Below are 26,619 nucleotides of genomic sequence, written 5' to 3'. Positions count from 1 at the left end.
ATTTACGCTTGCTGTTAGCAATACATTCAAGGTTAGATAGTGATTGACCCTACCAGATCATACAGGCAGGAAAAGGGGTAAGAGGAAGAAAGGATAGGAGAAAAAATCTGTTCTTCCATCATTTCCCTGTAACATTTGCACATATTGTTCTCTTGATTGCATTACATAGTTTCTCTCACAGGATTTTTTTCCCCATAGTTTATTGCAGACAAAGTGGTGAGGTCTTTCCAGTTTCCTAGAGAAACACTTGCAGCACTAAACAAGTTCAATAACTTTCAAGAAAGCCAGTGCTTTGAGGTACAGAACTTGTTCTGTTCTTTTCTGTACCACTTAAAAAATGTTAGACAAAAATAAACACTAACATTTCCTAGACATTCCTTCCTCAAGTGCTTAGTGATACTTTTAAGTCTATTTCTGTGTTGCACAACAACGAGGTTTAAGTAAGAGCATGATATAACAAAAAATGAAAGCCCAAATGCTTCAAGTGGATTAAAGGCCTGCTCTGCTCTTCTGTTACACACAGAAAAAACAAAAATTCATCAGTTGTTGTATCTCTACACTAACAATACCTTTCTCCAATAGTCTTTATGATTGGAAGTACAATTTTTATGCTATATGGTAATCATGCTGTATTTAAACTTCAGAAAGGAGATCTACAACACAGACCATCTTTAAATTTTTTGTGAAAGTGACATTATTTTTCACCATTTATAGTGAATTTTGAAGGAAGGAATTTTGAAAAAGAAAGGTGTTTAGAAATAAAATAACAACCACCAATACATTACTGCTTTGAAAAGAAGTAGCAGCAGAATTCTTTGTAAATATTCCATTTGTCTCAGCTTTTGTTCTATTAGTAGAAATGTTTAACCTGAAAATATATTGCATGTGTCCACCCATGGACTTCACCTCGTTCTTGTTTCTCCAAGGAAATTTTCAAAGCATGTGGCTTCAGTTTTTAAAGAGTACACCCTGGATCCAAGGTGCAACAGCCATTAATTTGCATGACGTGCCGAGCCAGCACACACTGAAAAGCCCGTCTTAAAAGCATCCAGATGGTGCTGATCTCTGTGCTGATAAAGCTTAACATTTGCTTTAATGGTTCCTATATTTCTTTGAAAGGCATTCCCAAGGCTGCACCTACAACCAAAGCCTTCTACTTGTGCAGCTCTCTGTGTATACAAATGCAGCCTCCGGAATGCTAACTGCTTGCTCTGAAGTGCACAGAGACCCTTCCTATTTCAGAATTCCCCCACCTAGCTTCTACTTGCTTGCTCTCTTTAAGACAACTTGAAGAGCAGCCTTTGCCTAAGGATGTATAAGATACATAAAAGGAATCTGTTTCTAGGCAGTGCACTCACCCCCAACCACTTTTTCGGACATGAGTACAAATAACTATAAAATAGCCTGAACATAAACTACAGTGATAGTTTTGACTGCGGTGTAAGTCCTAAAATCACAGCATCAAGGTCAAAAAAAACCAAACAACATGAAACAGGATTGTAGTTGAAATATTTCATGTTTGAAAAAAAAATATTTCAGTGGAAAATAGGTCCACACACTTTAGCAGAATCTCTGACTTCATAATGAAAGAAATAAATAGAGTCATGGAATCATAAAATGATTTGGATTGAAAAGGACCTTAAAAACCATCTTGTTCCAACCCCCTTGGCCATGGCCAGGAATGTGACCCACTAGACTGGTTGGGTTGTTCAGGGCTCCATCCATCCTGGCTTGCCACACTTCCAGGGATGGATTATTCACAGTGTCTCTAAGCAACTTGGTTTCATGATCCTTTGAATGAAGAATTCCTTTCTAACATCTAAACATAATCTTTCCTCTTTTAGTTAAAAATCATTCCCCCTTGTCCTATCCCCATCTGCCTGTGTAAGGAGTCAATCTTCCACTCTTTTACAAGCGCTCTTAAAGTACTGGAGACAGACAATAAGATCTCTCTAGAGTCTTCTCTTCTCCATATTGAACAACCCCAACTCTCTCAGCCTGTCTTTACTGGACAGATGCTCCATACCCCTAAACCATCTTTGTTTCCCTACACTGGACTCACTCTAATAGGCCCACATCTCCATTATGGTTAGGACTCCAGACCTGAATTCAGTACTCCAGGTGGGATCTCACAAGGGAAGAGTAGAGCAGTAGAATCACTTCCCTTGACCTGCTGGCCACTCCTCTTTTGATGCAGCCCAGGACACAGCTGGCCTTCTGAGCTCTGAGCACACATTTTTGTCTCATGTCCTGCTTTTCATCCACCAGAAACCTCATGCTCTTCTCTGAAAGGCTGCTGTCAATGATACCTTCTCCCATTCTATGCTCTTGTCTAGGATTGCCCTGGCCCAGGTGCAGCACCTTATACTTGGACTTGTTGAACTTTGTGAGATTCTCATATGTCTACTTCTCACAATTTCCCAGGTCTCTCTGGACAGGATCCCTCCTTTCTGTTGTGTCAACCACACCACTCAGCCTCGTGTCATCTGCAAACTTGCTGAGGGCGTACTTGATCTCACTGCCTATATAATGTATAAGGATATTAAAGAACACCCGTCCCAAGACACCAGTCATTGTCAGAGCACTAGTAAGCAGTATGGCTAAAGCTGTTTTACTAGTGGGACTGTTACTAAAGCTGTTTACTAAAGCTTAGGACCAGCACTGGTCCCAAGATCATTAAGAAATGTTTCCATTTGGAATAATTCTTCTTGCTACTCATTTAACATTGTCAAACTGCTACAAACACCTTGTCTTGAATGTAAAAGAGAAAACTTCATGTCAATGCTTATGCTTAAATTTTCACTACCTCAAAGAAAAGCGACCCTTAAAAACTTGAATTGACCTATTAAGATCCACTCGAGAGTATGGCACTGTTTTTTAAAATACACAGAAATGCTTATGCACATGCATAGCTCTCAAAATAGTGACAATACTGCTGTATTTCCTAAACTGTGCTCATTCATGTGGGAAAGTATGAAAGAAAGAAAATAATGAGAATGGTTTTATTTTTTCTAAGCTTGATATGCTTGAAATATATTTGAGCAAAAGTAATTTACTTGAAATAACTCCTCAATCATAAATCTTACAGCATCAGATATCTTGCTCTCAAGTCCTGATAAAGAGTAATCATAACTCAATGTCCATAAGTGCATCAAAATGGGTGAATATATTTCTGAAATGAAATCACAAAATGTACACAAAAGAGTACTAACTTTTCTTAATATAATGAGATATTTAAAAATAGCCAGATCATTTTCATTTCTGTGGTGATTATCACTGACATCATTGTCTTTTATTTACAGCTGTATAACTGAAAAGAAATTTACTTAATTAGATAAGATTTCTAATTTCCTTTCACCTGCTCATCATTTGGAACAATTCACCTGCAATCATGGTTTTTCATTGTTCTTTTAATCTCCCTTTTTTTTCTGGTAGGCAAACAGCTGGTTCTCATTTTATGTTGCAAATAGTTAGATCAGGTACTGAGGTTTGGCTTTTTTTCTTCTTCAGCCTTACCCTCAACAATAATTATTTGTTGTAATTAGGTTCCTCTGTGCCTGGTACAATTGTGCTTCTCCATGTGATTTGCAAATGAAGGGATTCAAATCTTACACCCAATGATTACATCTCAAAAAGACCCAAGATACTCAACTACAGTTTCTGATAGTTATTACAGCAGGATATTTTCTCCTTGAGTTTTTCAGCAAGGAATTGTAAACTGCACAAATGTTGTCACTTATTCTAAATCTCTTCTCCCTGGTACTTTTCTATTTCTTCTGTAAGTTCAAACTTGTGCTAATGTGAAAGGAAAATTTTCTCATTTAAATTTGGTGTCTTAGCCCACTCAAAATGTTTTGCGGTTTTTTTAGCAATATTTTTAAACTGTGGAAAACTAAAACTCAGTCCTGGTCTTGCTTTCTGTACTAACACTCTCAGAGGCAGATTACAGGAAAGACAAAAGCAATTGAACAATTGCAATTTCTAAAGTAATTGAACAAAAGCAATTTCTAAATTGCAATTTAGAAACACTCTAAACAGGATACTTCACCATAAACAAGGATTTGACAAATCTTGTGAAACAACTAAAAATTATATAAAAAGTCTAATTGAAAGATTAATGAACATTAAATGCTTTAAAAATGAAGAGATTTTTATATGTAGTTATTACCACATATAAATTCTAATAACACTTAAAAAAACTTCATAATCCTGCTTTGAGCATAGACACATCCTTTTGTGCAAGGCTGATGTTTACAAATTACCATTCAAGTTCCTCAATATACCTGAAGAATAAAAATAAATTATAAAAAATATTTTATGTTTGTTTTAGAAGGGGCTGTTGGAAACTGAATGAGCTAAACTCAGACGTCTCAAATGTTTCCGTGTTATGTTTTGGGTTTGTTTATTTGTTTTGAGGTTTTAAAATTATAATTCAATACTATTAATTGTTATCAAATTATCCAAAGTTAACTAGAAAAAATGGGTTGAATATTCATGGTGCAGTACAGCACTAGCAGTAGTAAGATTCTGAATAATAACAGCAAAAAAGCACGTTCGTATAATGATTCATTCTGTGAGATACTACATACCTTCCAAAATTTAACTGTATCCTCAAATCCCATTAAGGCCAATGTTCAGGGACAGTATATATGAAAAAGGAATTCCTTATCTGAGTGGAACAAAGTTTACAGATCATATTAGTGCTACTTATTAATACTGTATTTCTGGAAGAAGTCAAGCTGCACCTTCTCTGGAAATAAGGGAAAAACAAAGTCTTTGATAACGAGTGGCTTTGATATCTGTGGGATTTCAAGACACTCTGAACACTGGAAACACCTAAAAACTCAAGACAGTCATTGGCTTCCTCTTGGCTTTGAAAGAAAAATGTCTGGCTGCTGAACATATTCTTCCTTTAAGTTCCATAGAAATGCACCTGTATTGAGATATAGCATCCTCAGTTGAGACTCCTATTTTTGCACCACCAGTTTTGTAATCTTGTGATTGAATGCAAACCTGTTCTTGCAAGCCAAGGTGGACTATGGTTTACTCTCTGGTGACACCCACCAGGTAGGGCAAATGACAGAACAGCCACTCACAGAGCTTTCTGGAGTTACTGTGACTCACGCAGTGTGGCATGATGTTAAATGTTGCAAGTCAATTCATAAACCACAGTTGTTCCTAGGTAACTTTTCCTTCCTCAGTTCTGCAGTTGTTTCCTTTAGCCTCTCTCTGTCAGTCCACCAGCAGATAGAATAAAAAAATAGTCAAATTTTTAGCATTTATGTGTGTCTACATAAACATGAGTACACACGTTTGCACGTTTTGATGCAACAGGAAAGCTTATACAATCCAGATGTACTGCTGAAGCCTCTCTTTTTTCAGCCCACTCTGCTCTGACCCTATTCTGGCACTATTATCACTCCTTCCCAGCTGGGCTTGAGTGGCCTTGTTAGGGCAGCTATTAAGTTCCACAGCCAGAGGTTTCAATTTAGGAAGGAGTAAAGCTTCTCTTTTTATTACCCCAGGAGAATCGAGAATCCTGCCAGTGCAGTACTCCAATTTATCGCCAGGAGCAGATGAGGTGGATTGAGAATTAGACCCACTTAACAACTGGTTTACACAGCACTGTCTGTCATTGCTACATGAAGCCACAGGAGGTTTATGGCTTATTCAGAAGGGCAAATGTTTCTGTATCACTGCAAGATACTGAGTACAAATCAAAGCCCATGGTTGTTCTGCAGTGTGGACTGGACCCTTTTTCCTCCTTTGTTATGTGTTTAAACCATAAAATAATTTGTTTACTGTAAGCTCTACTGTATTTATGTGGGAAACATTTGGCTTAGGACATCAGTTTTTGTCTTCAGATAGAGATTCATTGGATTTTTATGGGACATGAAAAGCAGAGAATTGAAACACAAGATTTCTAAAATAGCATGAAATACTCTTTTTTTTTATAGCTCATACAGACTGTGAGTGCAATTGACAAAGATCAGCCTCCTCGAGGACACAAATTTTTCTTTGAATTGGTGCCAGAATTTGCTGTTCATCCAAACTTCTCTGTTATAGACAACAAAGGTAACTGCTGATCCAAACACCCCCCTCCTCAATATCACATAAAACTTAATTCAGAAACATTTACTGAGTCTGTGTTTCCATTCTAGATAACACAGCAGGAATTATGACTAGAAGAAATGGCTACAGCCGTAGTAAGACGAGTACCTATCTTCTGCCAATCATAATATTTGACAATGACTACCCAGTCCAGAGCAGCACGGGCACACTGACCATCCGGGTGTGTGCCTGTGACAGCCGGGGGAACATGCAGTCCTGCAGCGCCGAGGCCTTGCTGCTCCCTGCCGGCCTTAGCACAGGGGCACTGGTGGCCATTCTCCTCTGCATCATTATCCTGCTAAGTAGGTACCTGTGATGAAATGTTTACTTGACCAGACAAAGATCTAGTCACTTCAAGAGTCCTGATAGTCTTAAAACCTTTATTCATGTGACCCTGCAGAAAAATATCATCATTACTCTTTAGAAGATTGTGTGAGAAGAGTGAGACTGTGCTATTTGGATTAAATACAATTGAAAATATAGGGTCAGTTTTAGTTACCATGCTCATTTGAGTAATGTTCATACCATAATCAGATCTTCATTTAGATCCAGAACTTTAAAATCATATTTCTGAAGCTGAGCTAAGTTTTGCAACAATGTTATGAATTATATTAGCTATTGATTGATGAAAGATTTGGGTTTTTCCTGTTCGGAAAATATTTAGCTCAAAAACATAGGATAAAAAAAATTCAACTTCTTGCAAGTGATAGTGAGAACTGCTGATTAAATAAGTATGAGAACAGAAGTCAGATGAGTGTTTGGAAGGTAGAAGCATTAGAAAGATGTGATTGCATATGAAGGAAGTAGAATAAATGTTAGCTCATTATCTGGTGTTAAGAACATAAAAATTTCAACTTGCATGTTTTGCAAGAAATGTGTCATCACCTCTACTTTCCAGTAAAACTTTGCAGAAAACCTCTTTTTTCCACCTATCCTAGCAAACATAGCTTGCCAAGGGGTCAGTGGGAAGCGACAGGTCTTAGTTTATATAATTATAAGGGGATATATATTTTTTTTCAGCTTTTACCCTGGATTCAACATAACTCTGTGATCCTCCTAATATTTGCTATAGGTATTAGAAGAAGGGCAATATCTATAAACTGTATCTGTACTGTGCTTAAGGGAAGGGGAATACTTGAGTTCTAATAAACTGATAAACTACTTAGATTCAGGCATTGCATTTGGCCTGGTTTCAGAATCAGGCCTCTTGGATTCCCCAAGCTGTTGCCCAGGCATAGTCAGGGAATCTGCTGATAGTCTGCCGAGAGGCAGAATTTGAAAAGCACCATTCTCAAGAGAAAATTATGGTTCAAGCTCTACAAGACCTAGCTCTTCACCTTGCATAGTTCTTATAATCTCGTCAACAAGCTCTGCATCTTTAAAGCCATCCTGTACTCCCCAACAAGAGCAGGAAAAAATGGAGCATGAAACACATGCCCTTACTCAGAATGAAATCATTGCTCTGATTGGCTGCAGTGCTTTAGTACAGATTGAACAAATCTGCACTAAACTTTGAACTTATTGAAGTTAGATGTGCCTTAGGGCCACAGCAATACAAGACTCAGAAGAGGATCAGGGACCATTGCTGTGCAGAACAAGTATGACACTTGTGTCTCAGCCCCAGGGTTAGAGGCCCTGCTCTGCTTAGCACTGCTGACATATATGAAGTCAACAAAACATGTGACTGTAGAGTATCTAAACAGAATCTTTAGTCTACAGCTAGTGTGATACTCAGCAAATTCTTTAATTTTCAACAAGGTAGTGTGTTATAATAGTAAACTGGCATCAACATGCCCAATATAGGTGGGACAAATTAAGTATCAGTCTGTGAAAGACACTTCATAATAACCTCTCAGTGATCTGCCCTTTTCTCCTACATGGAGTTCTTAAACTTACTAAAGTGTGTAGTTTCTCATCTAGCATTATGAAAAGAAGGGCCTCTCTACAGGTACAAGGAACAAAACCCAATCAATACAGAAAGGAACATATTTTTATTAATTTTATCTTCCCAACATAATATCATGGCATGTGGAAGACCTCTATTCCCCTCTCCCTACCTCCAGCATGTCAAATCTTAGCTTATATTCACCAGTACTCAGGTGATTCAGAGTAAAAACTTAGCTCCTAGGACACAATTAAACCATTCAGCACTGTCGTAATTTATGGTTCAGCAATCACTGTTATGTCTCATTGACAGATGGTCTTTCTGGCCTCTCTTATTTACTCCATCTACTGGAGAGAGAGTCAGATTTTTACATGCGTTTAAGCATTGAATTACTACTGAAATCAATAGCATTTAGATACCAGAATGCATTTAAAAAATCCTAACTTCATTATTTTATCTCCCCTTATAGAGCTTCATTTTTGTATCCATCCTTACCTCTTCAGAAGAAAGAGTTATTCTACTAGTGCTTCATAAACTAAAGGGATCATGTTTTTTCAAAAGAAACATTTAGTAACAAAGACTGGATTCAATTCTCACAGTCATTGAAGCAAAAGTAGTTTTGTCAATTATATTGATAGCTTAAGGTCTTCAGGTTCTTATTTTCAGAGGGACCTGTAGATACCGTATTCAGAAGTGAATTAGACACTTGGGAATACCTAAATCATTAGCTTTCAAGAGTGTGAATAACTTCTGCCAAGGAGATTCAACTACATTTGATGAAAGGACCCTTAGTGACTGCCAGAAAGTTGGTACTTACAAAATTAAAATCAAAATCAAACCTTAGGAGGATAATATTGTATGGTATTGTTTACTTTTCACCTTCAGCTTAGTTACAAACTTATTTAAAATATAAAATATTTTGATAATTTCTCCCATAGGTTTAAAAAAAATAGAAAGTTTATGATTGTTATCAAATCATTAATACTTTCCCTTATTAACTTGGATATATATTTTATCACTACATTTCTACTAAAAATCCCATTCCAGCCTTAAAACCTTTCTAGGTAGAAAGATGAGGTAAATTTTTTCCTCATTTATTTGCTTTCTAACAATCCATTTATTCATTCACTTTTTGTTTCCTTTTAGTATTAGTTGTCTTGTTTACGGCTCTCAAGAGACAGAGGAAGAAAGAACCCTTGATCATCTCAAAAGATGATGTTCGGGACAATATTGTGACCTACAATGATGAAGGAGGTGGGGAAGAAGACACCCAGGCTTTTGACATTGGCACACTGAGAAATCCAGAAGCAAGGGAGGAAAGTAAGATGAGAAGAGATGTTATCCCAGAAACAATATTTCAGATAAGGCGGACTGCACCTCTTTGGGAAAACATTGATGTCCAAGATTTTATTCATAGAAGGTTAAAGGAAAATGATTCAGACCCAGCTGCCCCTCCTTATGATTCATTAGCAACATATGCCTATGAAGGAAATGATTCCGTAGCAAATTCACTCAGCTCCCTGGAGTCACTTACCACAGAAGGCAACCAAGACTATGATTACCTCAGTGACTGGGGACCTCGGTTTAAAAAACTAGCAGATATGTATGGTGGAGACGACAGTGATCGAGACTGAGAAAATAATCTGTGACCTGGTCAGTGTTAGTGGAATTCATGTCTATGTTCCTAGATAAATAAAGTGGCCTACTCTCATACTTGGGAATAAAAAATTTACAAAAAATAGGTGTTGTCTTAGTAAGGGTTTGCTTAATCAATAGGTCAACGTGAATGAATATGAACAATTGAGATTTTAAAAAACACTATAACCTCTCTGCCTAGAAACTTCTGATTAAAGGGTTTTATAGGGAATGGAAAGATAATAAAAGGCTTTTTGTGCCTTTGATAATGACATGGAAACTCCATATTTTTAAATTGTTTTGCTTTACTTTTCCTACTATGTTGGATAGTGTGCATCTGCATTGTAACTTAATCTCAAAAATATACTTAAAAAAGATTAATATTACTGCCATATTTATTGAGTTAAAAATGTCTGTGTGTTGATTCATCCTGATATTTTTATATATGTATATTTATATTTTTGTATTTTTATTAAATAAATTAGAATTTATAAAAAGACTACTTACTCATGTACTTTGTCAATCATAAAGAACTGTCCAATCTTTCTGAACAAAGGAAATTTTGTATTGTGCAATACTTCATTTTTGAATGCATCTTCTTATATCAGATAAGTGGCTGCAATGTACTGTGCAAGAATGATATGGAGATAGGGTTCTGTAATGAGAATGCAGTGTAGAAAACAGAAAAAGTTATTTTGAAAAAGTGATTATAAATAAATGCACTCTGACTTGCAATGTGTATTGCTACATGGCATAATACAGTTTCATGGTGAAGCTCACATACACATACCTTCTTACATGAACAGATGACCAGAGGACTGAACACATAGATTCCTAGGAAGCTAAGGAACTATTAAAGTTTATTCCCGTAGATGTGAAAGCAAGTTTTAATATACCTTCAAAGAAATTGAATAATTAGGCTAATATCAATAATGAAAGGAAGGTTATTATATACTACTCTTATTTTGGAGCTTTGTGACAATTAGAAAAATCAGGTATATTACTTATAGTTTCTTTTAAATAAAAGGGAACCAAGAAATAAAAACAAAGTCTAACTAGTCCTTTATTAAAGTTATCAATGTTCTACTCCTTCAAACAATATACTCCTTGTATATTTCCTACAGCCTTAATGACAGTCATCAAGTATATATTTTTGTTTAAAATATATTTGCTGGATATGCTTTTATGCAATGCACTTATTTTTTTACAACACAGAATAAAAAGAATATAAGTGGATCACATGATCTAACAAAGTTGAAGGGTTTATCCACTTTTGTTAAAAAAAGAAGAATATGAAACCTTAAATTTATGGAAAAGAAACAGTTTAGACAATACAGGAAGTACATTACCCAAAGCCTTTCCATTTTTAATGTTGACTTTAATGAAAACCAACACCTACAAGTGTTTTAAAAAAAAAACACCTACAAAATAATAATGTTTCAAGGTTTTCTCTATATTAATTAGCATTTTTTTAGGTCTTTTTATAATGAAACTTAAGATATAAATTGACAATATTATGTGGACTACTGAGGCACATCTCTTACAATTAAAAAAAATAAAGAGGCTTCAGCCTCAGAGACCCTTCAGCCAGACATAAGAACACACTCCTAATTATCTTTCTACTATGTTGACTTTCAGATTATTAACCAAAAATATTTCTTTATTATTCTTTATTTCCACCATACTCTTCTGCCAGCCCCAAGGATGTATCTCAAGTTTCTTTACGCTGAACTCCTTTTTTTGGAGGGAAGGAATGTCTGTGTGATTGTGGTTCCAAACAAGCACCTGAACATCTTGCTGTGAGATGTGCATCAGGTCTCTGACATTATGTTGAAAACAAAAAAAACTTTAGCGTCACATATGTCAAAATAAGCTGCAAATATGTGGCAGCTATTTACAAGGATGTGATGCAGTTACAGGGCATTAGTGTATAACTTGATGACATAAGAATTCATATTTCTGTTTTGTGTCTTTTGGAGGTGAAAAGAGTTATGGAGTGTATGTTCTCAGCCTGTTGCTGGGAAAGTGAAAGTTCACAGGAATCCATTAGTGTTTGAATTCAATTTCCATAACGTTAAGACATTGCCTCAAGATGGGATAGAAGAAAAAATAAAGGAACAATAAAAACCCATGTCCCTGAAGAGAAATTTCAGGGGGAGAGGGGAGGAGTGAAACCCAAACAAAATCAAAATAGAAAGAAAATATGCAATAAACTTTTCTGACTTACAGAAGTTGTACACCAAACATCATCTTACACAATAGAGGACATCTTTCAGCAATCTTGTAAATTGTCATCAGAAGTCTGAATATCACACAGTGAAGTAAAATGACAGAGGAGAGGAAAATGAAAATCTATCCTCAAGCAAGAAGTGATACAGGCAAGGTATATGCCAGTGGAGTTGACGAAGTTTTTAAGCTGTTATGACCTGGAGCAGGAGGGGCACCAGGGTGACTTCAATGAGGATACTAGCAAAAGCAGGATATGAGGAACAGGGTGTGAGAAATTCTTCTTCCTTGAAGATACAAAAATACCTTAAAAATTCTATATTCCACATAGAAACAAGTTCATTTCTCTATTTTGGAGTGTTGGTTTTTCTTTTTTTTTTTTTTTTCTTGGGGGGGTGGGGGTTGTTTTGTTTTGTTTTGCTTTTTCTTCAGTACCTGGAAGCAGAAAGAAGTATAATAGAAGTCACCTCACAGAACGCTCTCAAAGAGACATGTGCTCAGTATCACTATGTCATGGTACCACCATGGTAAATTGGGAAGAGCAGAAATTCTGGAAAATCAACTAAAAAAGGTACATCACTCCCCTTCTCTCACCCTAGGTTTTCTCATCCCCTGAGTCATAGCCACTAAAGAGAGACAGAGAGACAGAGCCTTTGTTTTCAGCAAGAGAATGAAACTTTGCCATACTTTCCTGTGAGTCCAAGAGCCCTGTAATTCTTTAAGCAATATGTGTTTAAAAAATTACCTACATGGATTTACAGATCACGGAAATTCATGTAGTTGACATAGTAAAACAAGAAATTTTACAAAACTATTGGCAATTTCAAGCATTCTTACAATAAATAAAAGTAGCTGACAAAGTTGATCCCTAATGACACGGAGGAGGAAAAAAATGTTATAAGAAGCCTCTTAGATTTTGATGGCTATTGCTGGTTTTACAGGTCTACCTTTGGAAAACCTGGATGCAGCATTGCAGTCCCCAGGTGGGCAAGGATAGGTTGGATTCAAATCTACACAGGGCCCCTCAGCCAATGTCATTCAGCCCTAAATGCAGATGTATCACTGGCCAGAGAGCTGGATGGTGCTAAGATCTCAACCAATCACATGTGTAACCTAAGGAAATTTGAGCTCCTATAAAAGGAGCTGTGGGAATAAACTTGAGGCTGTTTGTCACAAGGACCATTAAGTGTGTGTCTTCTCTGTCTCCAACCATCGATTACACATTACACCTGGATGCAGCACGGATACTCCTACCCTAGTGTGATGGAAGGAGCTAACTGACACAGAAAATGCCTTGGAGTTGTCCCATACAAACTGGTACTGATTAAGTTGTTAGCTTCCTTGGCATTTCAAGATTAGTGACATTTATGTGTACAATTTAGAGAAGGTACAACAAAAAAAGACCAGTAGAGACCAGGATTCAGCTGGATTGGCAAATAATATAGGTCCAATAATGGGCACAAGTGCTGATTGACAGTGGGATATGCCATACTGGTTAAGCATCAAAAAGCAAAGAGAGACGAGAGGTTGGAATTCCTTTCAGTGATGCTTCTGCAGATTTTCCTCCCTCTGTGAGAGAACTGAGGCACTGAAGTGCTGGGCATTTCATATTTATGTACCTCTTCATCCTCTATGGAGTTAACTGTGCTTGTTGACCAAAGTTACAGATCCGTGGAACTGACTAGTATGTCAGACATCTCTCACTGCGGAGCTCAAGATCTTGGGACCTTAGAAGAGGCTCAAGAGAAAGGAGAAAAGTAATTTTTATGGTGCTAATCTCACCAAGGATCTCTTTTCTGCCACTCAGTACCACTCTGTTGCGGTTCACTGCAAAGGAGAAGAAGCAGTTGGAAAACCTTAGAATTTACAAGACTAACTCAATCTCTGGCAGAAAACCTACTTGTGATTGCAAAGGACCAAGATAAATTTAGTAACTCCCAAGGAAGTACTGTTAGATTTAGTGATCATTCTGAACAGACTTAAATCAATTTTGAATGGGTCCTCTCCAGGGTTAAGAACAAATAAGCTTAGAAAAAGGAGTAAAAATGAATACAGAAAAATGTCAAGTGAATGTTCCAAGGGGAAAAAAACCCAAACAAACATAAAGCGTGATTTCAGCTTGATGGAGGTCTTGTTTTGTAATATCTATGTATTTTCTATTTCTTTTCACTTAAACTGGCTTTTGTGCTAGTCTCCTCGACTTGCAAGCTTACTCTGATAAGTAACCTTAGCACAAAATAATACTGGAGATGATCTCCCACAGAAGGTTAGATTTTTCAGTGAAGTGCCAAAACAGGCTCTTCATTATGCCAGGTTAGGTAGCCTAAATACAACCACCATCATACATAAAATGCCTAAAATTTTTAGTCCTTTCATTAAATGACTGTTTTTAGAACAGAACAAAGAACACAAGAAAGAAAATTATATGAAACTTCTGTCAGCATACTTCTTATGCATTGATGACAACAGACATTAACGCCTTTTGTTCTACTGAAGGTATTTCAACTACTAGTAGTCTAATTTACAGTGAAAGTTGTATTTTAAAGTTACGTTTACACTCCATTTCTCACTTGTGCTAAGCAGACAGACAGTGCACCTAAGTGTCCGGGTCATTGCATATTGGAGTATTGTTATATTTTATGTTTTGTAATTAATTTTGTAGACAAAGTTTCAGAAACAAAAATAAAAAAACAGAATGGGGATATATTTTTTGCTTCTGCCATGGGAAGATGAATGGGAAATAGAGGAATTCTGGAAGAATTTTTCAGGAACAGGCATGGATATTATCTTATAGGCACCTGATTTTTTTGTTCTATATACATGCATAAATGCAGATGTATACATATATTTTAAAAAATCCCCACTTTATCATGTAAAAGGTTTACCAACAACAACTTAACATGCCACACCTCATGAAACAGAGATGTCCATCTAAAAGAAAAAAAAAAACATAGCAGAACACAAGACACATTCAACTAAGTGAAAATTGGAGGAAATAAATTAATCTTATTTCACAGATTGTTTTATGTTGTTCTAGTATCCTTTTGTTAGAAGGTATATTTTACACTTTGGTTCTGTTTCAGTTCATGAATCAAAATTCAAATGAGGAGAGATCTGGCCTGAACTCTAGCTAAAAAGCACTTCCAAATTTGAGATTTCTCATCTTCATTAAAATGTCACAGGAACTAAATGCAGAAAAGAATGTTGTGAATATCAACGTTCTTGTGTTCCAAAGAAATCATGTTGACGTTATTTCTACACGGGAAATGAGTGCCTTTGCTTGGAATCAACCCACTGGCTGTCACAAGGCACCCTGCGCCCAGGAAATCCAGGAACATGTACTTCTTTCCTTTTCCTTTCCACACTCCATCATCCCCATTCAAAGTAAAGAACCTTTCTCCCACTCCAGAAAAATTCATTAGAATACGTTTTAGAAAAATTTCAGATCACTAGTAAGAGCAGAAAAAGTGACAGTGTCTTGTCACAACTCCAATGTCTTTTTCTTGTGCGCTGTTTTAGAAGGAAATACATTTTCATAACAGTCCTGTAACTTAAAATATGAGCAGATTCCTGATTTGTTCATTTTATCATGGAATTTGACACAGCTCCTGTCATAACACATATTAATATACCTTTATCAAGCTTCGAATGAACTCTGTAATTTTAAAAGCTTTTGCTTTTAGAGTCAGTATGGCAAGCATTTCTCCCATCACTTCTCACAGCGCTGTACAAAGTATGCCTGCAAAAACATAGATCTTGATTTTAGTGGGGGTAAAATTGTTCACTGCTTATAGTTCTGTCTTTCTTTTTAGTTTTGGTGTTATGGGTAGACATTTAGCCTAGACTAGAAACAGTTTATGATCTGTTTGAACAGTGCAAGGATATCTTTGGAGGAACACAGAATCTCAAAATCTGTCCAGGATCATTACAGCCTTCCCTTCCCTCTAGCAGCTGGAGGCAGAATGACCACCCCAGCCACTTAATAATCTAAGTAGATTTTTGGCACATGGTCGTGGAAAAAGGGGTGAAAGGGTTTAATGAGTAAGAACAATGAATAGAAATTTAGGGCTGGGATTTTTGTCACTTGAGACTTGCTCTTTCAGCTGTCAAAAAGCAGGCTGCTAGTTGCTAGGGGTGATGATAATAATACTTACTTCTTATATAATGCTTTTATCCCTAGTTTTTAAAGCTTTCTTACAAAGAAGGTCAGTGTCATTATCACTGTTTCACAGGTAGGAAAACCTCTTTTTGTGCACCAGTTCCCCCAAAAACTCTCAGCAGGACAATACTGAAGACAAGTAAAAACCTGTTCTTCTCTCCACAGGCCATACTGCCTTGAGGAGAGCTAACAATTTAGGAGACATCAGTTTATGTACCTTCACTGATACAAGTAAGCAGAAATTTTGCTGGTAATTAGATTTCACTGCCCCGCAAATTTCAGACATTTTAAAAGAAGAAAAACTTCCATGTGACTGTGAATCAAGGATTATTTCCAAACACAGTTGCTCTTGGACAAGTATGTGTTTTGTAGACAAATCCAAGACAGTTTCAAGAGGACATTGCTTTCCTGCTCTTGCCTTGTGCAGGAAAGTGAATGAAAGAGGCTTTTAATTCCAGGTACAAAGGAAAAAGGATTGATAGAGAAATGTGCAGTAAACCCTAAAGACTGCAGGAATATGCTCAGATTTGAAAAAGTAGTAGCTCTATCCTTAATCTCTTACTTAAAGCAGATTACAGTGGTACAGAAGGCGTGGACAGTAGAAGAATATCAGGTTGTAGTACCCAACGCCAGCTGGTCTTCACTCCTTCAGAACTGATTGGGTTTTATTCCTAAGGACTCTTTCCATGCCTTTTCATTTGATTTCCTGACGAGACATTATCTTTTGATTGCTGAAAAAAATTTAATTTTTCTCCAGCAATTCCAGATTTGTAATTTAATGACAAATCTTTAGGAACAAGCCTGAACAGCACTCAGCAGGGATGCAGAGAGAAAGCAAGACATGAAGAGGCTTTTCAACCCTATCCACTCTGTAAATGAAGGGCTTTGTTTCAACTAATGCTTAAATTAGGATACAGCATGAGCACCAGGCAACACAGCAACATCCAATGGGAACCAGGGTGAGAGCCAAAAAGAGTAAACAGCTTCCCCACCTGCTAACACATATGCTGCCATCTGCAACTTACTGACCAAAGGGGAAGTTTGATCTTTTCCAAAGCAATGCCAGTGTGTTTTCTTCTGTGCCATGGATAAGTGCCTTCAGCCATCCTGCACAACAGTGCCAGAATATTTGTTGTCACTGATGTTCAGCCAACCCTGCACTGTTTTGCAGCCAGCTTTTGCACAGCAATAGCAGTAAGGGCCAGATTTCACCCACTGCATTTTTCTTCCCAAGTCACTGACGTGCTGCTGTACTTACCAACACTAAACTCATTGCAAAGTATTATGAACACTGTAATTTGTAGAGGTAAAAAACCCCACATGTTAAAGGTCTTTCTCTTGATTTTATGAAAAGCTCTTAAAAATAAAAATGATATTTGCATTGCATCATTGATACAAACACATTTCTACTGGTGATGCAGTCTGATTTAATTCATACATTTATACATTTGCAATAGAGTGAACGCCTGAGGAAAGAGGTAGCGTCTTTTATCCAGCTATATTAGCAACTATAATAAAGCCAGACATGCTTTTAGACTTATGAATCCTTTTTCATAAGGGCATATTTCTGCAGGCTTTATGACTTACTGCACATTTATTTGTCCATCTTTTTTCCTGGAAATTATTTTTTTTACTTTCATACAATAGTCATGCTTGGAGAGGAGATAGACAAAAAAAAAAAAAAACCATTTATATGGGACTTTTTTACTAATTGCTGTGGATCACAGATTTCAAGTTACAATTTAGGAAACATCTGAAAATATCATAAAAGAGAAACATATATCAGAGTGATAGCATGAAAAAGGATAGATGTGGGAAGATGAAAGATAATGAAAATTTGGGAGCAAAAATCAAAAACATTTTGGGCATATTTTAAAAGGAAGAGTCACAGAATGCAGACAGACTGATCAAGGGACCAAGAATGGACTGTCAGAAATATGGTCAGTGGCAAAGAATAGAAATTGGGTAACCAGAAATCTGTTTATATGTCTGCATTAGGCTCTTGGTTTTAGCAATAGGGATAGCCACAAAACTAGAAAAGGCTGAATTTGTGAATTGGTATTGTTTATCATTGTATCAACAGCAATTGCTTTCAAACATCTTTCAACCATCAATCATAAAAAAATATTACATAATTTGTATTCAAAATATTAATAATTAAAAAAACACTTAATTTTTTAAACTAGATTGGAGTTTACTTAAGGATTTTGTGTAGTAACTTCAAAAGAATTTCAAGTGCAATTTTTCCTAAGAGAGTATATTATATTTTGTAACTGTTAGCAGGCAATACAGCTCTAGCCTAGCAAATAGTTCAACAAAAATGGGGATTCCAAATTTTATTAACTGGCAGCGTATTCAAGATCATATTTTCTCAGTATCCTAGTAGAGATATTGTATTCATTCTTAGTCATGCCTCAAATGCAGCACAGAAGAAGAAAGTCAAACTGTGTTTCTGCTCGTGCATCACCCATAGTTCTGCAACTAAAACTTCTGTAGTGAAAAGTGAAATGGAAGGAGCAGATTTTGTGGCATAAAAATAATTGTAAAAAGATAAAGTTTATTCTGATATCACATAGGTTAAGAAATAACTTGCCTGTTTGTGAACTATAGAATGCTTAAAATAATTTAAATAAATGAAACAAGAAATGTCTTTAAGCCCAAGCAATTTTCCACAGTAGAATTGCACCTTTGAAATTTGAGAAGAGCAAAGGAAAAAAAAGTCTAAAAAACAGAGCTGGTCTACAAGATATTTCTCTTAAGAAATACAGGACATTCAATATAGAAGTATGAATAGGGATATATAGATGGACTATAAGGAAATTCAATATCAAAACACTGATATTTCTTACACTATATAATTATCTCTCCAAGAAAAATGTAGATGCTTGTTTCCTCCTCACAGTTAAAACTTACTATGATAAGACCAAATAGTAATCCAGTAGAGAACCATTGTGCTATGACATAAGGAATGGAAAGAGAATGAAGGAGTAAAAAAATTTTACCCTTTTACAGAGTATCATCTGCAACATTAAATAATTGTACATAGATTCCTTTTTTTAATTGCATAGTGTTGTATTGAGGTGTAGACCTGGTCCTGCAGAGATTCTCCACTGACAAACTTTTCTTTGTATCTGAAATATCCCTATTAAATTGTCTTTACTGGTCTTTTTTTTTTTTTTTTTAAGAAAAGGATCTCCATTTCTGAGCACTGGTACATAAGCATAAAGCCTATGGGGCATGGGAATGTCAGACTTACAACCCTGCTGCGAATTTTATGTGTATATTTTCAAAAAGAAATGCCTATGCTAATACAGCAATATGCTTGAATCAGCACAGTGTGTGTCATTTATAGGTTTTCTTGCACTCCCAAGGAATGTTAAAAAAAATATGATGTTTCATTTGCTTTAATTTCAGCATTATACAGAAGCAACCTCAAGAAAATATTAAATATTTTGATTATGTTTGAAAAACATTAAACATGACATTCAATGTATCAACTGTTAACAGCATACATTTTTTGTGCTGCTTCTTGGGATGTAATCAAAGAAAAACAAATCACCAATATGTCAGATATGGAAATTTAAATCTCAGTAGCATAAACACATTTCATACACCACATTCACATATAAATATTATCATTCCCATGTGGACCTTTCCTTTATTCTTTCCCATTTTTCTGTATAATATAGCACTGAAATTATTTGCTGTACTGCCATTATCATACTGAGATATATATAGAAAAAAAAAAACATGAAATAAAAAGAAAGGAAGAGCATTTTTTTTTTCTGTAGGAAAAGCCTAGCAGGCACAGGCTTCTGCTGTTTCTATGCCACTTCCTCTGTCACCCAGAAGGTTACCAAAAATATCACTCACAGACAAAACTGCTAACCCTAACAACAAGAAAGGATGGGCTTCTGCATTCAGGGAAATATACCCAGAGATCGCTGCCCTGAATCGCAGTCTGTGCCACTGGGGAGAAGGGTGACAATAGTCAAAATAAAGCAGAACCTGAAAAACACACTTAGGAACATGGATTACTTTTTCATGGAGCTTCCCACACTGAAATCTGGGGGAAAATGTTCACAATTTTGTTGCTGTTGGCTTATATTGACAACAAAATATTTGAGGCCAAATCCTTGACTTTGAAGCCTCTTTCGTGGGGAGTGTTGCAACCCACTCTGGAAGGTGAGGATATCTCAGGTTCTTGTTAATTGACCCCTTAGGGCAGATTAGAGTGAAACAACACGGAATGATCAATGTTTATATATATATATATAAATATATATATCTGCTTATTTTAGAAGATTTTTTTTTGCAATGCAAAGGAGTTACACAGCGATTTTAGTTATTATTATCTGAATAATAGATATTTATATAGATAAATAAAGATCCTACTAAAAAAAAGCTCTATGGAAGAGACAAATTATAATAGTAGAAAGGTCTGACCACCCATGGATCCAAGCAGAAGAGTGGATTGTTGCAATTTCAATGTCTTTTGGTCAAAGTGATGGTTGCAGTCTTGATCCATAGGGGTCAAAAACCCTAGAGAGGCTACCGGCCATAAGACATCACTGAATAAGAATGTGATTTCTACAAAAACTTTTGTTTAAAGAAAAGCAAGTGCTCAGAAACTTGCCATTGTGAAATCCATCAATTGAACTACTATATGACATATAAAGCTGGATGAATAAGAAGTAAGAGTGAGACACTTGCATTGATGGTGTTTGTCTTCCCAAGAAACTGTCACACATGATGGGACCCTGATGTCCTGGGAATGGCTGAACACCTGCCTGCCCATGGGAAGCAATGAATTAAGTCCTTATTTTGCTTTGCTAGTGTGCACAGCTTTTGCTTTCCCTATTAAATTATCTTCCTCTCAAGCCATGAGTTTTCTACTATTACCATTCCTATTCTCTCTTCTATCCAGAGGGAAAGGTGATGTAGTGACTCATGTGGGGTCATTTGACAGCTGGAGTTAAACCACAATGCAGGAAAAACACAATCAAGGCCTCAAGCACCAACTTTGAGCTAAATTGGATGTATTTATTTCAATACATTTCTCTCTTTTAACCTAGTCTCTAGTCAAGACTACTGCTTTCCCCTACCCTTCTGCAATATTTCTTAATCTTTTTTTTGACACATGCTTCTTATTAGAATCCATACTCAAATCTGTTATATTGTATCCCAATACATCTTTCCCGCTGAATGAATATTTAGATAGGCAGATAATTTCAGAAATACATTGCAGAACCCATTGTGCCTGCTGTGCTCCTCAGAGACATTTGGCAAGATATGACATTCCACTCTTCCCGTTCCCCAGCTTCATGGAAAAGGATGTGGTTGCCCTTGGCAGGGCTATTCTGCCCACCTGAAGCAGCTTGTCTGAAAATGAGGATACAAGCCAAAGAACCTGCTACATAGCACCATGCAACTTAGGCAAAAGAAACACACATGACCTATTTAGAGTATGTTTACATCATGGTCAGAAATCAGAACTCTCAAAGCCAAAACAGCTCCTCCACAGGCAGTCTTTATGCCTACTTTCCTTCTTTTTGTAGGAGAGGGATGTATGCCTTCTCTTCTTTTTGTAGAAAAGGGATGTTATTTTGCATTTGCTACATAAGTTTTATATGCCACTTCTCTTTTCCACTGGTGGTCAGGACAGATTTTGTTAGCTTCAGTCTCATAGTGGGACTTAATGATTATAGATGGAACCTGATATTAGGAGGCATGTATTAACAGAATAAAATAAATATAATATGATATAAATAATAAAATATAAAAACATAATTGTGATTTTGTTAAATTGTGCTACATAACTTGTTGACTCTTCTCAAATTTAAAAAACAAAATAAAACAAAAAGAAATTATGAAATCTGCTTTTGTTAAGTGAAGCTACACCTAGATTTTTCTGTAAAATATATCTGCATTCTTTTTTGAAAAGAGTCATGTCCATCTGCATATGCATCATGTGGACAACACCCTTCAAATATTTATGCAATATAGGTTTTGAAAACCTGTTAGAGAGAGTTAAATTTAATTCTCCATTTAGACAGATAATATATCCCAATTCACCAGGAAAAGATTTGAGGATGCACCAATACAACTCTTTGTTCTTATTGGTTCAGAATTCTTCCAGCGTCCTGGTGATTTTGTAATGCTGATAGGGTTTGTTGAGTCAACTACTAAAAGTGCTAAGCCTCTGCTATCATAAATGTTACTGCCAGAACATTTATTCTAGAAGGCCATATGACCACTAATTATAACTTCTCACAACAACTCCATACACCTATATTAAAAAAAAAAAAAAAAAAAAAAGCAGTGTCTTGGTTCACAGTCATTGTATGAATAAAGCAATGGCAAAATCATTGAGGTTTTTCAAGTTTTTGAAAAATCAAGTAGCCACTTTTTATATCGATACTTTACATTATTTGCATATTCTTTTACAAAGATGCCAAATTTTTTGTGATCTCATGTCTTAGAAATAATTATAATAAAAAGAGTTAAACTTGTAACCTGGTACTCCTGTCCTTAAAACATGTAACAAAACACTCAGAATTTATTATTGTAAAACAATTATGGGAATCTGCTAAATGTAGACAAGGAAATAGAGGATGGCTGTATAGCTGGAATGTACAGTGGAAGATCATAAGTCTAACTTTGTTGTGTTATAAACACAAGGCTTTTCAACACAATGAAGTAGGACAAAAATGAGTTAGATTGGTAGGATAACTAGGATTGCTATGGAGATAATTAAGGAAGATAAGATTTTCAACAATACCAAATACTGAAATCAGGGTCATTAATCTCTTTAATAGCAGAGAATAAGAGGACATTAACTACTTCAGGGAAAGTGGTTTCTAAGGAAGCCACAGCAGAACGCTTATTGAATTTGGACAAATAATTTGCCCCAGGGTAAGAAAACACATTTAAGAACTGTGATGAACAACAATACATTTCACACTCCAAAATACTCAGAAGTTCAACGTAAGAGAATTTCATGGTACTATTACACACACAAAGCACCCTGAGCATCATGAGCAAGAGTGAGAGACGATAAAAAAGAACTTTCTCCCATGTTACTTTGCTTTCTTCTTGATCTTTCTTGTCATGTCCAGAATCAAGATTGTAAGCAAGATATTGTTAACAGATAAATTAAGAAAAAAAAAGTAAGAGAAAAAGAGGTAAGAAGGAAAGGGACTGGAGAGAAAAATGGTGCAAGCTCTTTGTATTTTTCTGGGAGATGTAGCTATGGAGGAAAGATGGGTCGGAAATAAGTCAAAGGAAGACAGGCTATTTAATTTGTCTTTTTGAAAGATTTGTAAATTAGATTTTGTAGTTCACAGGATATACCTGTGGGAAATTCTGGTAAAAAAATCCTCGCATTACTCTCCAAAGCCAATTATTTTATGTCAGTATGAAAAACTAAAACTCATAAAAGCCATATACATTAAATATATTAATTGTTTATTACCCATTTGTGAACCACAATACAAAACATGAGGAAAATAATTGCCACCTGATCTCATAATTACAGTGAAGTTACAGAATTTTTTATACATAGTTTAATATTTACTTTTAAAAGGCTGAGAAAGTTTAGAACTGGCATGTCAAAAAATGCCTTTGTTTTCACCCTCAAGCATGTTTTTTCATGCACTAAGCGAGAGGGTAGCATACAGGAAATTCTGGTTTATTGATAAAGCACCATGGGAATGTTCTCAGATACTGTGAAAACTTTAATTACTTCTTACAGCTGAGGGGTGCAGTCTTCATTTACTGACATCAATCACAAAACTAGGAATTTTTAAACCATCATTAATATTATTATTACTAAAAGAAAAAAAATAGTAAAAAAGATGAAAGAAAACTTGCTACACTACTGAAACCACAGATAAAAGACTTACTATGTTGCTGTTTCCACTGTTAAGTAGCACATAAAAACCAACTAACATAAATATACACCGCAAAACAGGATCTAATTTTCTCGGCTAGTTAGTCAAGTGGCAGCAACTTTATTGATATTTTGTTGAAACTATGACCAGTATTGCTGACAGCTGAATAACTAGATAATGTCATCAATGTTACATTTTATTTTTAGGTGTTTTTCTTGACTTAAGATATTCTGCTCTAACAAAAAAAAAATGCAAATAGAAAACCACTTTTATTTGAACTTTCAAATTTCCGTTAAGATGCGTTTTACCGTTATACTGAATGGCATCTGTAAGTTCAGGTTTCACAAAACCTGAAATCTTAATGTTTTTAGAAACATATCAATGTCTAGAAGCATTTTTGTCATAATAAATACACAGTTTTGAATGTCCCTGTGTATAATAGTAAAAGTACTAATCTGGCAGAAATGTACTGCTCATGTTTACCAAATTAATGATTTGTTCTAAACAGCAGTTATTAGTACCATATTTCTGAAAAAGCAGTATCCTCTTTCCCATTGTGTCTATAACTGGCAAATGCAGAATTTTTTTTTTTACTTTTAATGAAAGAAATTCAAAATTTATTGTAAAGCTACTCTAAAAAATATAGAAATATCCATACTAGCCTTAAATATTGCATACTAAAAATAAATTTTAAAAAATAGCACAATTTATACTGTACATGCAACTGCTGCTAATACAAATACAGCAGAGATCATTATTGTTTTCTTGGAAACAGCTTCTTCTACCATCTTTAATAAAATGTAGGCAAATCTGTTAATGTAAAAAAGCAAGCTATTTCATATTTCTCTATAAAATATATATTTACTGTGAGGGTGATGAGGCACTGGAACAGGTTGCCCAGAGAAGTTGTGGATGCCCCATCCCCAACAGTGTTCAAGACCAGGTTGGATCGTGCTCTGAGCAACCTGGTCTAGTGGAAGGCATCCCTGCCCATGCCAGGGGGATTGTAACAAGATGTTTCTAAGGTTCCTTTCAATCAAAACCATTCTGTGATTGCAGAAATTGCTTTTTAGTCTGGAAGAAAGTCAGATTCATGGAGAGCTAGGACATGCTACTACGAGTGCCTGCAGAACTTTTTTTTATCCCCTGGTGTATATTCATTACAATACAGTATTTAATTGTTATTTGTATAGGATTTTCCCAAAGGACCTTCTCTACCTTCCCATTTCATATATACCATAACTAGCTTCATAAAAGAACAGTTCTTTCATATTTTCTTATACTGTTACTACTTAATATTTGCCACATAAATTATCCTCTGCATACTCTGCAGATAAAGCACTGAACACAGAATTTTAAATTTTCTCACTCTTTATTCTCTGAGATGGATCTGGCATATCAGATACTTTTATTCAAGAATTCTTACAGGGTAGGAACCAATTTTTTAGGCTACCATTGACAAATTATATACTGTGCATATTATGCTCTTCTCTATCTATAGCATAATTGCAGTATACCTCAGCTGTAGGAATCATCTTTCCAAGAGGGTTTGCATAAGCACTAAAAAATACAAGAAAAGAAGACACATTACTGTGGGATGCTGCTGTGAATTGATATGATGTGTCAGGGAGTTACTAGATATTCTGTTTTAATCATTCGGGGGTAAAAAATCAAGGGCCTTGAAAAAAACATTAAAAAAAATCCCTAATCCAAGGATTTTTTCCTGACTTACATGAAACACTGTTTGGAAAAATATAGAAATTGCTCTGAGAGAGGAGAAGAATCTGAGATGGTCCTTTTTTTAAAGTGATGGCATGATGGTCTAAAAAATAGGCTTGTCAAATTGCACTCCCTTCAAATCACTCTTTCCATCTCAGGCAACTTAGTTTAAGATTGGTTTTTGTTGATTTTCTTTTGACTAGTACTGACGGAGTTTCAAATATACGAATGAAACATTTCCATTCAACTTACTGTGTCCAACTTCTCTCACGTCCCCTCCCCTCACCTACAAAAGTTTTTTTGTCTATAACAAGAGAAAGAAGCTACAGATATGACAATTCTCAGCATGTGGAAATATGACCTGGCATTGGAGCCTGGAAATTTCCCAATTAGCTGCTTTTGTTTATATATATATATATATATATATATGTGTGTGTGTATATATATGTATATATATATATATATATATATATATGTATATGCATGTAAATATGGATGTATGTATTTATATGCACAGACATGTATAAAAGCTGCCATTACCTATCTCTTAGGAGAGAACAAGGATCTCTGTTCAGTTCTGTAAAAGAGCATTTAACAGATGGCTACCTTTCCAGCTGAGGTGGATGAAGCTCAGACCTCCCAAAAATATAATTCCTGTAGCTCTGCATCCCAGTGCTGTGAAAAGCTTCACTCTGCATTTGGCAGGTTCAGAGCTAGTTGAAGTCTCTATACATGCACTGCACAGTTAGTAAATACACAAACCTTGTTGGACAGAAGTTTAGAATACAGCCGAAAAGTTTATGGGAATAGAAGTGTCAGATCCACCCTACTTCCCCTTAACACTCTTCCCCTACATCCCTTCTACAAGAGACAGCCCTCTGTGAACTTCTCCAAACTGAGCCCTTCCCATGGGCCGTAGTTCTCCACACACTGCTCCAGTATTGGTTTCTTAAAAAAGGTGCAGTCCTGCAGATTAGATTTCTTCAGCATTA

General features: G+C 35.8%; 1 protein-coding gene across 3 annotated transcripts in view; it reads left to right on the top strand.

The window, feature by feature from the left end:
* The window catches only part of CDH9 (cadherin 9), a 70,501-nt gene extending 60,371 nt beyond the window's left edge, over window positions 1-10,130 (top strand). For 2 of the 3 annotated variants that reach the window (XM_068197374.1, XM_068197364.1), the window contains exons 9-11: window positions 5,958-6,075; window positions 6,162-6,413; window positions 9,143-10,130. In XM_068197374.1, the coding sequence (XP_068053475.1) occupies window positions 5,958-6,075; window positions 6,162-6,413; window positions 9,143-9,630 (858 nt within the window). In that variant the 3' untranslated portion in view covers window positions 9,631-10,130. Of the gene's footprint in view, window positions 1-4,991; window positions 5,356-5,957; window positions 6,076-6,161; window positions 6,414-9,142 lie in introns of those variants that run through there. The other variant, XM_068197385.1, reaches the window with a different exon arrangement.
* Window positions 10,131-26,619: the final 16,489 nt, after the last annotated feature.

The sequence above is a fragment of the Anomalospiza imberbis genome, chromosome 1 (genome assembly GCF_031753505.1).
Source record: "Anomalospiza imberbis isolate Cuckoo-Finch-1a 21T00152 chromosome 1, ASM3175350v1, whole genome shotgun sequence".
Lineage (NCBI taxonomy): Eukaryota > Metazoa > Chordata > Aves > Passeriformes > Viduidae > Anomalospiza > Anomalospiza imberbis.
This window is presented reverse-complemented; position numbering and strand designations above follow the sequence as displayed.